At 40.8% G+C, this 15,996-nt stretch overlaps 2 protein-coding genes across 2 annotated transcripts; both read left to right on the top strand.

Moving 5' to 3' along the window:
• The first annotated feature begins 243 nt into the window (after positions 1-243).
• LOC139159136 (vomeronasal type-2 receptor 26-like) lies at positions 244-1,041 on the top strand. The gene has a single exon (XM_070736492.1). The coding sequence runs from the start codon at positions 244-246 to the stop codon at positions 1,039-1,041; it is 798 nt and encodes a 265-aa protein (XP_070592593.1).
• Positions 1,042-6,398: 5,357 nt separating this feature from the next.
• Positions 6,399-14,376, top strand: LOC139159134 (vomeronasal type-2 receptor 26-like). Its single transcript, XM_070736491.1, has 5 exons — positions 6,399-6,406; positions 6,618-6,909; positions 8,610-8,816; positions 12,019-12,145; positions 13,466-14,376. Exons 1-5 carry the CDS (start codon positions 6,399-6,401, stop codon positions 14,374-14,376), a joined length of 1,545 nt encoding a protein of 514 aa, XP_070592592.1.
• Positions 14,377-15,996: the final 1,620 nt, after the last annotated feature.

Raw genomic sequence — 15,996 nt, 5'->3', positions numbered from 1 at the left:
GGCCCCCTTAGTTTTTTCTCAAGCTAGATAAGTCATCTGGCATCTCTTTTTCCATGTGGAGCTCTATTCTGCATTGCTGGGAGTAAATATGGATTCCAAGAGAATAAGTTCCTATTCTTATCCTTTGCAGATTCAGAGAAGTGCATCAGATGTCCAGACAATCTCTATCCAAATGAAGATCAAGATCGATGTATCTCTAAGTTTATAGTCTTCTTTCATTACAGAGAATCTTTGGGCATCGTTATGGTTTCCTTTGCTTCATTCTTATCTTTAATCACCGAACTCATTTTAGGAATCTTTATTAAATATTTGGAGACCCCAATAGTCAAAGCCAATAACCGGGATGTTTCCTATATCATCCTCAATTCCCTCTTGCTTTCCTTCTTGTCCACTTTTCTCTTCATTGGACAGCCAAGCAAAGCCACTTGCCTCCTCCGACAAACAGCCTTCAGCATCATCTTCTCAGTGGCTGTCTCTTCCATCCTGGCCAAAACAATCACGGTGGTACTTGCTTTCCTGGCCACAAAGCCAGGGAAGAGGGTGAACAGATGGCTTGGGAAGAGTTTTGCCAACTCCATTATCCTTTCTTGTTCTGCTGTCCAGGTAATCATTTGCTCCATTTGGCTCAGCGTCTCTCCACCTTTCCCTGACTCTGACATGCTGTCCCAACCCAGAGAGATCACTCTGCAATGCAATGAAGGATCTGTTGCCATGTTTTATGTTGCTCTGGGCTACATGGGCTTCCTGGCTGCCATCTGCTTCACGGTGGCTTTCCTGGCCAGAAATCTGCCTGGGGCCTTCAACGAAGCCAAGCTGATCACCTTCAGCATGCTGGTCTTCTGCAGCATTTGGGTGTCCTTTGTGCCTGCCTATCAGAGCACTAAGGGAAAGTCCATGGTGGCCGTGCAGGTTTTTTCCATCTTAGCCTCGAGTGCTGGTCTTCTGGTCTGCATCTTCTTCCCCAAGTGCTACATTATCATCCTAAGGCCCGATCTAAACACAAAAGATCATCTGACCGCAAAAAAGAAACATGGCACCTGAATCTGAAATATTTATGAAATATTCATTTTTCTGAAGAAGCAATCTTCCTTCAAATTGTCATATTAGATACTGCTAACTAAGCAATTGCCTTTTCTTTTCATCTTAAACCTTTAGAAAAAGAAGTCATCAGGGATGCATTAGCCAGTAACCTTTTACATCTTCTTCACATTTAGCTTGAATTTTCATCTATGTCATTTGAATCCCTTGTCCTGTCCTTTGGCCTAACAGAGATGAAGTCTATTGCTAAAATGTGATAACACTTGAATATTTGAAGAGAATTCTTGCATTTGCTTTCAACTCTCTTTGTTGTAGTCTAAACAAGCCCATTTCCTTCAATTGTTCCTTCTGGCAGTTGTTTCCAGGGCTTCAATGTCTTGCTTATCCTGAGTCTCTCATCCACACCTCTATAACTATCTGGTTCAGTTCTGCAACCCAACAAGACAAACACAAACTTCAGAGGATAATCAGACCTGTAGAAAATACAATTACTGCCAACTTGCCTTCCATTGAGGACCTGTATACTGCACAAGTAAAAAAGAGGGCCGTGAAAATATTTAATGACCCCTCACATTCTGGCCATGAATTGTTTCAACTTCTACCCTCAAAACGATACCATAGAACACTGCACACCAAGACAACTAGACACAGGAATAGTTTTTCCCCGAACGCCATCACTCTGCTAAACAAATAATATGTTCAACACTGTTAAATGATTTACTAAGGCTTCATTACTATTATCATTAGTATTCTCATTGTTCCTATCACCCATCTCCTCCCACTTGTTGCTTGTATCCTTATGATTTATATTAATATTGATGTTTCCTGATTGCTTATTTGTACCATGACAATTATTGTTTCACGTCATGATTCTTGATAAATGTATGTTTTCTTTTATGTACACTGAGAGAATACGCACCAATGACAAATTACTTGTGTATCCACAAAATCGGCCAATAAAGAATTCTATTCTATTCCATTCCATTCCATTCCATTCTATTCTAAACTTGTAATTGTTCTTTCTGTACTGTCATACCTCAGAATTAGATACTATATGTGGAATATTCTAGTTTAATGAGAACACCTGCAAACAATTCGATCTTATGGTCAAGGTTTCTGAGGGGCAGGTTTGTCAAGCAAAAGAGACCTCTGTACTTGGGATTGTACAATTTTTGTTGGTGAACTGACACTGCGGCAGCTGTCGGAGGACTGGCATGGGAAAATGCTGAAGCAAGAAGAGAACATCGTCCAAGGAAACAGGTTGGATGGACAATAGCAGTTGATGGAGAAAAAGACCTACATTGGTAAAGTCATCCAGACAAAGCATGATCAACATGCAGGCTAGAAGGAACAAAGCTAAAATAAAGCAAGGCTTTTTTTTTAACATAACAAACCTCAGTCAGTCAGTCAGTCAGTCAGTCATTGAATTTAATAAATGTTTGGATTATGGAAAGAGCAATCAAACAGTGAAGGAATTGCAGGAAGCTGTGTAAACAAATGTACATTTGGTTGTAAATTAAAGATCCCTGCATTCGAGAAAGATAAGCATAAAATATTTCTCCTTCAGTGCTAACAATAAAAATCTGTTTGGTTTGATAGAAGAACACTGTGTGTATCTGAGTTTGTTTCAGTTTCTTTTCTAGTCACAGTTCTTCCACCTGCACATTTTTTTTAATGATAGTTAAATCAATTGTGATAGTTTCAACTTACAACCTATGAAAAGTATTTCCTCAGCATCCTCCATATGGCTTATTTATGTAACTAAACCCTAATTTCATCCCCCGGCCAATTTTTTAACTGAACAATTCCAGAATTCTCTACTATTAATTAATAGTGAATTGTGCAGTTTCAGAAATTAGGTTAGGGCAAGAAAATGGGTGGGATAATCTGTACAAATCATTTAATTTATTTCAGCCAAGACAAATCAGAGAAAAACAATAAAGGGATATATTCCAACACTGGAGGTTTTTAAGATGATGTTGGATAACCAGTTGTCTGAAGCAGTGTATGATTTCTTGCCTAAGCAGAGGGTTGGACTAGAAGACCTCCAAGGTCTCCTCCAACTCTGTTGTTGTTATTATTATTATTACAGGTAAAAATATAAGAAAAGATCTGAAGATTTGAGTGCTGGTGGGAAAACAATATTGTAAGAGACCATAAGGGGATGGGATCAGATGGGATGGGACAGGATGGGGTGGAAAGGAAAAGTAAGAAGGAAAGGAAAAGTTAATTTTCATTACAAGAGATTCTAAAGAATGTGGTATTGAATTTGTAAAAATGTCTACCTTAAGTAACAGTATCATAACAGTTTCATGCTTCCCATGTTGACTGGGAAATTCTGGGAATTCAGAGAAATGTGGAGATCCCCTGTTGACTTTTCATAATTTTCAATGCTTCTTCTATCTGATTGAGAATGACTCAGCTGGAATATCTATGTCAATACAAGAGTAAATGTATATATATGAAAGGACGCCTTGCTGTTTCGTACCTTCACCGGCCAAATATTAATTTTACACATTGATCCATTTACTGCATTAAATGGTTGGAAGTTGGGAGGCATTTCTTTGCTAATATGGGGGCTTTCTTATTTTAAAAGGGGGGAGAATTCTTCCTATAAAATATTAATCCACATCCAATTTTTTTCTCTTTCTTAGTTTCCTTTGGCTTCCTTCATCCCCACCTTGGTGCTCCCACCCCATGCTGGTGATTTTCCTGTTTCTCCCCAATATTGGGAGCAGCTCTTAGCAGTTGAGAGAAAATAGAACGTCTGTGTTGCAAACTAGGCAAGGAGTATGGAAAACAGTTGTGGAGTGGCTAGCTGTCTGTCTGTCTGTCTGTCTTTCTGTCTATCTATCTATCTATCTATCTATCTATCATCTATCTATCTATCTATCTATCTATCTATCTATCTATCTAAGTAATTAACTATCTACCTACCTATCTACCTACCTACCTCTCCCTCTCTGTTCATCTATCTAGCATCCATCATCTGTCTTTCTGCCTGTCTGTCCATCCTTCTATCCATCTATTTATCACCTATCTAATATCTGTGATCCTTCCATCCATCATCTGTCTGTATCTGTCTGTCAGTCCATCCTTCTTTTTCTCTCTCTCTCTCTTTCTCTCATCATCATCATCATCTATCTATCATCAATGAACCCTGCATCCATCCATCCACCCATCCATCTATCCATCTATCCTTACAGTTGCCAAAGTTGAGAAAAAAAACTTCTAAAAGATATCATGAATTTTTCTACATTAAAAAGTTTTATCTACGTTTGGGCAGTGAATCATCCCAGGGGGAGGAAATGCAGCTGGACCCTTTGGTCAACATGTTTTCTCTGGTCCTGCATTGCGGTCACAGAGAGAATTGAGCCTGTTGCCAGGACTGGTGTTCTTTGCTTTATAATTATCAAAATCATCGTCATTTTCCCTTCTTTAAAAACAACTCCAGGGACCTTTGCCAAGAATGTCTTTAAATTGAGTAACAACTAGAGCAGGTGATATTTTCCATCCAAGACTGCATAGACTAACTCCTAAATGCCTCTTGTCTACTGAGACTGGACTTTGACCAAGGTCTAACTTGGGGAAAGAAGATGTAGGATTTCTCCATTCCTATGCTCTTTGGAAAGGAATCAAAGACTCAAGTTAACTTGAAGAGCTTCTCCTTATGGTCCTAATCACTTGTGAAGCACAGGAAATTTGTCTAATCCTCACCAGAAATGTTTCTAGCGTTTCCCCTGCTTCTGCTACTTCTACGGATAACCTCTGGGATGTGGAAGACCAAATGCTCCTTGACTTTGGAAGGGATTATAACACAGCGAGTGCATGATTTCATGTCAGCAGACTATATCCTTGGTGGGATTGCTTCTGAGAATATGGTTATGCGTCCATTTTACCATTTCAATGTGTCTCCCTCTACCCAAGAGTACTTTCAGTGAGTCCAAAGGTGGGGGGGGAATTGCTTCTAGCTCATACGCTCCTGATTTCATCGACATCAGTTATCCCAACTTCTCCTAGGAACTCCCTGCACTAATGGATGCTTCTTAAATCTCTGGGAAAGGCTTTGATGATCTATTTATTTAGAGGTTTTCAATGTACTACAGCAGCATTAGTGTTGTTCCTGAATTCTGAATTAGAACACCATGTCCATAACATAGCACATATCTGAAGGCATGATTAAAGATCCACAACTGTTTTGTAGCCTGTATTTGAGTTCTGTTTGTAAGTTTCTCAATGTTCTTATTTCCTGGAAGTGACAAATTTGGGGGGCAGGAAGTCCAATGAGTTCATGCTTTCCCCAACTCCTCTGTTTGCATCACAGCTTCCTTTGTAACTATCTGAACATAACTTCCCTGTTTCTAAGATTGCTAAATAATCTCCATGACAACTTCATCCCTATATCCCCCTAATCTGAAACATGGCTCATTATGGTTATGAGAATAGTTTGAAGTACAAACTCCCTTCTCTTTTTAGCTTTAATCAAACTATCTAAGGAGTGCTTAAACATTCAGGAAAGAAAGAGTTAATGGAAGAACTGAAAGCAGAGGGGATTGGACTGAAATGTGTATGAAGAGCCCTCCCCAGATTAAAATATTCTTTCTTCTTAATAAAGAACACCTTCGCCCATGGCTTCCCCAACATGAAACTGACAGGATTAAGAATTTACATTCTGTCACCCAAATTCTAAGGTCCAAAACCAGCCCCAAATCATCTGCAAACGCTCTTAAATTGTACAGTAAGTCCCTTTTTAATTCTATATTCCCACAATCCTTGTTTTATGTCCCTATTCAGTATGACATGAACTATAATAAACAGAAAAGGGGACAGAGGGCAGACTTGTCTTTTTCAGTCTTTTTGTCTGAAGTGGTGTGGGGTTTCCTACCTAAGCAGAGAGTTGGACTAGAAGACCTACAAGGTCCCTTCCAAGTCTGCTATTCTATTCTATTCTATTCTATTCTATTCTTTAGTACTGTTAGATCTCCATTAACAATAATTTGTGCTTTCTGTAAAGCATAAATCATCTTTGTCCATTTTGTAAAATTATCTCCAAAATAATAATAATAATAATAATAATAATAATAATAATAATAATAATAATTATTATTATTATTATTATTATTATTATTTATTAGATTTGTATGCCGCCCCTCTCCGAAGACTCATATCTTCCCAAACTTTGAATGATAAAATCCCATTCAAAAGGTTGAAAACCTTTCACTGGTATTCATCTGGGATGGGGGGGAGGGGATCTATGCAGTTTGTTTGTTTGTTTTTATTTACATTTATAAGCTGCCCATCTCCTTCTGGACTCAATATCCATTTATTCCTGACATTTATTTATAGGGAGCAGGTGCGTAATGTACAAGTGGGTTATCTTCTGGTCTCTCCTTTGTTTGGAGAGATTTCAGGGGTTAGTATTATACTCAGAGCTCCCATCCTCATTGGAATGACAGCCCCCTTCCTTCAAAACTGTCTAGTCTGCCATAGATTTCAACAGAAACTCCCAGAAGCAGAGAATATATTATGACACAGAAGCTAAATGGAGGATGACAGTGTGAGCCTATTTATTTTTGCAGGGTAGAAGCAAGAGATATATGGCATCTCCTTTCCTTCTTGTTCACCATCCAAGAGATCAACCAGAGTCCAAGTATCTTATCGAATATCACTTTGGGCTACAACCTCCATGATAGTTATTGCAGTGAAGAAATGACTTCTGAAGCCTTACTAGACCTTCTTTCTTTTGGACAAGCCAATATTCCAAATTATATGTGTGGAGGCGAGGAGAACCTGCTGGTTGTTCTTGATGAGACAGACTCTGACATCTCCATCCAGATTTCGACCCTCTTAGGCATCTACAAAATCCCACAGGTAAAGTTGGAAAAACTAAAAACTACTGATATCTCCCTTTTAAATGCCACCTGAAAACTCAATGCATAGCAAACAATGTAATAGCGTACAGTTAGAAAGTTACAAGGATCCATTAAGGTTGGAAGTTTAAGACTGCTTGTAAGTTTGTCATTTTTATGAACCTATGTACCCAGAGCAATGGTGAAATCCTACTAGTATGCCCCAGTTCGGGCGTACTGATAATGGCAGCCTTATTGGTTCAGAGAACTGGTATGGTGGGACTGGCAGTGTGTGACTCCACCCATCGGACATCACAAACTTCTTGTTTTTAACTCTCTGTGTATGTACAAAGCCTGGTTATCTTCGAAACCACCTTCTGCAACACAACTCCTAGTGACCAGTAAGATCCATAAAGTTGGTCTCTTTCAGGTCCCGTCGGCTAAACAGTGTTGGGTGCAGGGCCCGTGCGAGAGGGCCTTCTCTGTGGCTGCTCCGGATCTCTGGAATTAGTTACATCTGGAGGTCAGGTCTGCTACCACCCTATTGGCCTTCTGAAAAGCAGTTAAGATCTGGCTTTTCCAGCAGGCCTGGGGCTGTTGATCTCGCAGTTGTAATTGGCGAGATCCGGCCATGGAATGATATGCATAAGTTTTAAATTGTTTTAATGCTTAAGATGTTTGTAATATATTATTCTGTTGTTAAGCTGCCCGGAATCCTTTGGGAGTTAGGTGGAAAATAAAATAAAATAAAATAAAATAAAATAAAATAAAATAAAATAAAATAAAATAAAATAAAATAAAATAAAATAAAATAAAAAATAAAATAAAATAAAGTAAAATAATAATAAAATAAAATAAAATAAAATAAATAAAATAAAATAAAATAAATAAAATAAAAAATAAAAAAAATAAAAAAAAATAAAAAATAAAATAAAATAACAACAACAACAACAACAACAACATTGTTGTTGCGGTGTGCACATGCAGAGTGCACCCTTCTGAATTAGTACAGAAGGTAAGTAGATTTCACCACTGCCCCAGAGTATTATTATAGTTTTAACACAACTCATCTGCAATCCCTTCTTTTCATCCAATCCCTTCTTTTCATTCCAGGCATCTTATGCTTTTGTTTCTCAAGTGTTGAGCAATAAAGATATGTTCCCATTTTTTTACCGGATGGTGCCTGAAGAGGGAATCCAATATTTAGGGATGGTCAAACTCGTCCTTTATTTTAGGTGGACCTCCATTGGCCTCGTTGCTCCAGACACAGACAAAGGAGAGGTGTTCATGAAAACTTTGACACCACTCCTGGAAACAAATGGTGTTTGTGTCCTTTTCTCAGTAACCATCTCAGAAATAAATCGGAACGAAGTGGATATCCCTTCTGAAATCTTTCTCAAATGGAAGCAAATCAATGTCTATATTTTGTTGGTGGAGACACAGTCTGACTTCATTAGAATGTGTCTTATAGAGCATGCCTTTGAGGAGGAAATAAAGCCAGAACAAGGGAAAGTCTGGATCATTACAGCAATGAGGAATATCATCCTTGACTTGAGGTATTCTTCTCTGTCTTTCCAATACACCTATGGCTTTTTTTCCTTCTCCCTCCAGACCAAAAAGAAGATTAAATATGATGATATGGTTCTCTTTTCTGCTTCAATGGAACAGTATGTTTATCGTGCATTTTGGTGTTCATATTCAAAACACGTCTTGTCTGTGAAGGGCTGGATGAGATGCCGGGAGAGACAGAAGCTGAGGTCTTTGCCCCAGGAGAAGATTGAAAGGGTGCTTTCCCTCAATGGTTATCGCCTCTACAACACCATCTGGACTGTTGCCCGGGTCTTAAACACTGTCTATACCTCCAAATCCAATGAGAGGAGAAGGAAAAGTGGAAAAGAGTTGGGAATTCAGAGGCTCCAACCTTGGCAGGTATTTTGTTTCCATCTTTGATTTCCTTTGTCTAATGTAATTGTCACTTTGCAAATAATTGAAGGTCAAATGCTTTGTGGTTTGCAATAATGGAGAATACAGTGGTACCTCATGATACGAACCCCTCGTCTTACGAACAACCCGAGATACGAACCCAGGGTTCAGAATTTTTTTGCCTCTTCTTAGGAACTTTTTTCTTCTTACGAACCTGCCACCGCCGAGAAGCCCCTGAACCCGAACACCAAACCCGAACTTCCGAACCCAGAAGTTCGGCAAAAGTTCGGGTTCGGGAGGCGGCTGAAAAGCCCTGCCGCTTGGCTGTCGTATTTTAAAACAGCCGAGGGGCTTCTCAGCGTCCTCCTGAACCCGAATGCCAAACCTGAACTTCCGGGTTCAGCGTTCAGGAGGCCGCCGAGAAGCCCCCCAGCTGTTTTAAAAGGTGACAGCCGGGCGGTGGGGCTTCTCGGCGGCCTCGTGAACCCCGAACCCAGAAGTTCAGCAAAAGTTCAGGTTCAGGAGGCCGCTGAGAAGCCCCGCCGCCTGGCTGTCACCTTTTAAAACAGCCGAGGGGCTTCTCAGTGGCCTCCTGAACCCGAACGCCAAACCCGAACTTCCGGGTTTGGCACTCGGGAGGCCTCCGAGAAGCCCCCCCGGCTGTTTTAAAAGGTGACAGCCGGGCGGCAGGGCTTCTCAGCGGCCTCCCAAACCCCGAACCCGGAAGTTCGGCAAAAGTTCAGTGTTCGGGAGGCCGCCGAGAAGCCCCGCCGCTCGGCTGTCACCTTTTGAAACAGCCGGGGGGCTTCTCGGTGGCCTCCCGAACGCCAAACCCAGAAGTTCGGGTTTGGCGTTCGGCGTTTGGGAGGACGCTGAGAAGTCCCCCACCGGCTGTTTCAAAAGGTGACAGCTGGGCGCTGGCGTTTTTTTGCGTTTTTTTTCATTGCACGGATTAATTGATTTTACATTGTTTACTATGGGAAACAATGTTTTGTCTTACAAACTTTTCGTCTTACGAACCTCCCCCCGGAACCAATTAGGTTCGTAAGACGAGGTATTACTGTATTTGTAGCTCAGGATTGAAATACCAATAGCACTTAGACTTATTTATCACTTCACAGTGCTTTCCAGCCCTCTCCAAGTGTCAGCCTATTGCTCACAACAATTTGGGTCCTCATCTTACCCACCTTGGAAGGGGATGGAAGGATGAGTCAATCTTGAGCCTAGTGAGGTTTGCAACCGGCAGTCAGCAGAAGTAGCCTGCAGCACTGCACTCTAATTACCTTACCACCACAGCTCATGGAAATGAGAGACTCTTGCTGCTCTCTGAGCTTGGTTATTTTCTTGCAGACATTTCATTATCCAAATTAGGTAACATCTGAAACATCTGAAAGAAAACAACCAAGCTCAGAGAGAACAAGGACTTTGTTGTTTGTAAAGAAAAACTAGGGTATATGGGAAGAAGACACACATGATTTTCACTCATAATTATCACTGGCTTGTGCTGAATCTTCTGGCTCCCTTAAGAAATGGCTTGTTGGCACCTTCTGGACTTCACCATGACACATTTTGCCAAGTGCCACCTGTCCTTTGTGGGGTCTAGGAAAACCTGGCATGGCTAACTGGCCACAGAGCAACACACTGCAGGACAAGAGTTACACTGATATTAAAAAAAATGGTGGAATATAGCTTCTAAAATTTGTCATTCTAGCTACATCCTTTTCTACAAAATTCACAATGTTACAACAATTCCATAGAGAGTGTATACTTGAGTAAGAATGGAGAGCTGAGAGGTGACTTGGACATTATCTACTGGGTGAAGTTTCCCAATAAATCTGTCAATCAAGTCATCTTTGGAAGCATAGAGAGACAGGGATCCTTGGAGTCCAAGTTGATTATCAAGGAGGATGCCATCGTTTGGCCAAAATGGCTTAACCAGGTGAGAACATTACTTCCACACATATCCCATGATTGCCAGCAGCATTTGAGAAGTGGATTGTAAGATACAGCATCTGAATACCTTTTTCAATTCCTTCATTGCCACCTTACCAACAGTGGTATATTTCTTGATTGCTGGTTTCTTTAATCTAAAAGGTAGAATCTACCCAACACTTAAAAACCTTTATTTTCATTCTTACAGTGTGTTATCGCATTATCATCATTCGTTTGGTCACCTTTAATGTTTGTCCTGTTGTCATAGTGTTCCTTATTTACTACAATCTGTGAGACACATATAGACCTCTTCTCCTCTCCTCTCCTCTCCTCCCCACTCCTCCCCTCTCCTCTCCTCCCCTCTCCTCCCCTCCTCCTCTCCCCTCTCCCCTCCTCTCCTCCCCTCATCTCTTCCCCTTGTCTCCCCTCGCCTCCTCCTCTCCCCTCCCCCCCTCTCCTCCCCTCCTCCCCTCCCCTCTCCTCCTTTCCTCTCCTCTCCTCCCCTCCTCCCCTCGCCTCCTCCTCTCCCCCTCTCCCCTCCTCTCCTCCCCTCCTCCTCTCCTCTTTTTCTTCTCTTCCTCTCCTCTCCTCCTCCCCTCCCCTCCCCTACTCTCCTCCTCTTCTCTCCTCTTTTTCTTCTCTTCCTCTCCTCTTTTCCTTCCTTCCTACCTACCTTCTTTTCCTTCTTTTTAAATTATTCTCCAAACCTTACAAATAATTTCTCATATTCTGATAGCATTGATCATTAAAAACCTTTTGAGACTCTTTTTACAGGTTTTGCTAAAGTTTTGGTTTGTTTGTCTGTTTTGTGCCCATGACTCAGTGTTGACCCCTGGAGAAGTACCTACAGTTTTCTTGGCAAGACTTTTAAAAGTGGCTTGCCATTGCCTTCTTTCTAAGGCTGAGAGAGAGAGAGAGAGAAAGGGAGGGAGTGAGGGAGAGAAAGAGAGAGAGAGAGAGAGACTGGCCTAAGGTCACACAACTGGATTTGTGCTAAAGGAGGGATTTTGGATCTCATGGTCTCCTGGTTTAAAGGCAGATGCTTTAACTACAAACCCACGCTGGTTCTTGCCCTAACATGCAATTTAAAAATCAACCAAGAGAAACCCAAAGGAGGATAATGGAGGGAGGAGATTAATTAAGAAGCCATAAGCAATCATTCTTGTTGAAGAAAATTAGTGTTAAATACTTATTTTGAATTAAACCAAGTTTATTTACCTTTTCTTAGATGCAGAATCCCAAGACCCATTCATTAATATCTCTTTTTTCTATTTAGTCCATGCCCACTTCCAGGTGTGTTGAGAGTTGCTATCCTGGATGGGTCAAGCTAGTTCCAGAAGGAGATCCAGTCTGCTGCTACCAGTGTGTTCGTTGTGCAGATGGGACTATCTCCATTCAGGAAGGTGGGAACTCTAGAGGGGTAGGGTTTCAATCAGTCCTATTATCCATCTCTGCATCCCCATTCCTGTGCCCACTTGATGGTTGTATGAAAGTGTGGTCCTGGATAGCCCCAAGTATAACGTTATGAGAACATGGAGCATGGAGATGAAGTCACTGTATGAAGTTGTTGATGAAGATTCTCCGTCTATCATGTTTCTATGTTTCTAGACCTGTCTGGAAGTTGAGTCATGACAACTGGACTTATTTTCTTGATAGTTTGAAACCTTTCACTGTTTGGCCAAGTAGCTTCCTCAGTGTGAGCAAGCTGATATAATATATATGTGGTTTCATTATCACCTAATCTGAATAGGCTCATTTGAAACATAGAAACATAGAAGACTGATGGCAGAAAAAGACCTCATGATCCATCTAGTCTGCCCTTATACTATTTTTTTGTATTTTATCTTAAGATGGATCTATGTTTATCCCAGGCATGTTTAAATTCAGTTACTGTGGATTTAAGTCTGCTGGAAGTTTGTTCCAAGGATCTACTACTCTTTCAGTAAAATAATATTTTCTCATGTTGCTTTTGATCTTTCTCATGTTGCTTTTAAGTCTTTTCCTGATACGTTTTATGCTTAAGACCTTCCACCATTCTTGTAGCCCGTCTTTGGACCCATTCAATTTTCTCAATATCTTTGGGTTCAATTTGGACCCAGCTTTGTCCAGATCTGAATAAGCATGCGACTAAGTGAAAATTGGCCTCTGCTTCTTTGTTTATTCCAGGCTAGCCAGCTGATTTTCAGCCCTTCAGAGCACAGGAAAAGGTTGTTTTGAACTTTCCATTGGGCCACTTTTCGCCATCCACAATCTCCGGAGGCTTTCTTGAAGCTTGGGGAAGGCTGAAAATAAGCTGGAATCCATTTTTCACCATCCACAGCCTCCGGAGCCTTCAGGGAGCCCTATGTACATGGGGGTGGGAGCAATGTGGGGTGTTGTGCATGCATGCATGAGGGGAGGGCATTGCATTATGGGTATGGGCATGCACACTATTGCACAGTGCATGACCTTTTGGCATATGAGCAAAAAAAGCTTTGCTCTAACTGGCCTAGAATAATTAAATATGGCCTCCCTGGTGAGCCTTTGAAGTGGTCTTAATCTTCCTGGGGACTGATGAATGAACAGCATCAAATAGGTAACAGTTTGTGTCTGAGGCCCCCTTAGTTTTTTCTCAAGCTAGCTTAGTCATCTGGCATCTCTTTTTCCATGTGGAGCTCTATTCTGCATTGCTGGGAGTAAATATGGATTCCAAGAGAATAAGTTCCTATTCATATCCTTTGCAGATTCAGAGAAGTGCATCAGATGTCCAGACAATCTCTACCCAAATGAAGATCAAGATCGATGTATCTCTAAGTTTATAGTCTTCTTTCATTACAGAGAACCTTTGGGCATTGTTATGGTTTCCTTTGCTTCATTCTTATCTTTAATCACTGGACTCATTTTAGGAATCTTTATTAAATATTTGGAGACCCCAATAGTCAAAGCCAATAACCGGGATGTTTCCTATATCATCCTCACTTCCCTCTTGCTTTCCTTCTTGTCCACTTTTCTCTTCATTGGACAGCCAAGCAAAGCCACTTGCCTCCTCCGACAAACAGCCTTCAGCATCATCTTCTCAGTGGCTGTCTCTTCCATCCTGGCCAAAACAATCACAGTGGTACTTGCTTTCCTGGCCACAAAGCCAGGGAAGAGGATGAACAGATGGCTTGGGAAGAGTTTTGCCAACTCCATTATCCTTTCTTGTTCTGCTGTCCAGGTAATCATTTGCTCCATCTGGTTCAGCATCTCTCCACCTTTCCCTGACTCTGACATGCTGTCCCAACCCAGAGAGATCACTCTGCAATGCAATGAAGGATCTGCTGCCATGTTTTATGTTGGTCTGGGCTACATGGGCTTCCTGGCTGCCATCTGCTTCACGGTGGCTTTCCTGGCCAGAAATCTGCCTGGGGCCTTCAACGAAGCCAAGCTGATCACCTTCAGCATGCTGGTCTTCTGCAGCGTTTGGGTGTCCTTTGTTCCTGCCTATCAGAGCACTAAGGGGAAGTCCATGGTGGCCGTGCAGGTCTTCTCCATCTTAGCCTCGAGTGCTGGTCTTCTGGTCTGCATCTTCTTCCCCAAGTGCTACATTATCATCCTAAGGCCCAATATGAACACAAAAGATCATCTGACCGCAAAAAAGAAAGATGGCACCTGAATCTGAAATATTTATGAAGTGGTTCATTTTTCTGAAGAAGCAATCTTCCTTCAAATTGTCGTATTAGATACTGCTAGATAAGCAATTGCCTTTTCTTTTCATCTTAAACCTTTAGAAAAAGAAGTCATCGCTTAGGGATGCATTAGCTAGCAACCTTTTACATCTTCTTCACATTTAGCTTGAATTTTCATCTAAGTCATTTGAATCCCTTGTCCTGTCCTTTGGCCTAACAGAGATGAAGTCTATTGCTGAAGTATGATAACACTTGAAATATTTGAAGAGAATTCTTGCATTTGCTTTCAACTTTCTTTGCTGTAGTCTAAAGAAGCCCAGTTCCTTTTAAAGTGTTCCTTCTGGCAGTTGTTTCCAGGGTTCAATGTCTTGCTTATCCCGAGTCTGTCATCTACACCTCTACAACTATCTGGTTCAGTTCTGCAATCCAACAAGACAAACACAGACTTCAGAGGATAATCAGACCTGTAGAAAATACAATTACTGCCAACTTGCCTTCCATTGAGGACCTGTATACTGCACAAGTAAAATGAGGGCCGTGAAATTATTTACTGACCCCTTGCATCATGGTCATGAATTGTTTCAACTTCTACCCTCAAAACAATACTGTAGAGCACTGCACACCAAGACAATTAGACACAAGAATAGCCATCACTCTGCTAAACAAATAATATGTTCAACACTGTTAAACTATTTACTAAGGCTTCATTACTATCATTATTAGTATTCTCATGTTTCCTATCACCCATCTCCTCCCACTTGTTGCTTGTATCCTTATGATTTATATTAACATTGATTGTTTCCTGATTGCTTATTTGTACCCTGACAATTATTGTTTTACATCACAATTCTTGACAAATGTATCATTTCTTTTATGTACACTTAGAGAATGTGCACCAATGACAAATTACTTGTGTATCCACACAATTGGCCAATAAAGAATTCTATTCTATTCTATTCTAAACTTGTAAATGTTCTTTCTCTACTGTCATACCTCAGAATTAGATACTATATGTGGACTATTCTAGTTTAGTGAGAACACCTGCAAACAATTAGATCTTAAGGTCAATCTTTCTGAGGGGCAGGTTTGTCAAGCAAAAGAGACCTCTGTACTTGGGATTGTACAATTTTTGTTGGTGAACTGACACTGCGGCAGCTGTCCGAGGACTGGGTTGGGAAAATGCTGAAGCAAGAAGAGAGCATCATCCAAGGAAGCAGGTTGGATGGACAATAGTGGTTGATGGAGAAAAAGACCTACATTGATAAAGTCATCCAGACAAAACATATACCAAAATGCTGGCTAGAAGGAACAAAGCAAAAATAAAGCAAAGATTTTTTTTTAACACGACAAAACCTCAGTCAGTCAGTCATTGAGTTTAATAAATGTTTGGATTATGGAAAGAGCAATCAAACAGTGAAGGAACTGCAGGAAGCTGTGTAAACAAATGTACATTTCGTTCTAAATTGAAGATCCCTGCATACGAGAAAGATAAGCATAAAATATTTCTCCCTCAGTGCTAACAATAAAAATCTTCTCCGTTTGACAGAGGAACACTGTGTGTATCTGAATTTGTTTCAGTTTCTTTTCTAGTCACAGTCCTTCCACCT

The sequence above is a fragment of the Erythrolamprus reginae genome, chromosome 2 (assembly GCF_031021105.1).
Source record: "Erythrolamprus reginae isolate rEryReg1 chromosome 2, rEryReg1.hap1, whole genome shotgun sequence".
Classification (NCBI taxonomy): domain Eukaryota; kingdom Metazoa; phylum Chordata; class Lepidosauria; order Squamata; family Dipsadidae; genus Erythrolamprus; species Erythrolamprus reginae.
The sequence above is the reverse complement of the archived record's forward strand: the minus strand, read 5'-3'. Positions and strand labels throughout refer to the sequence as shown.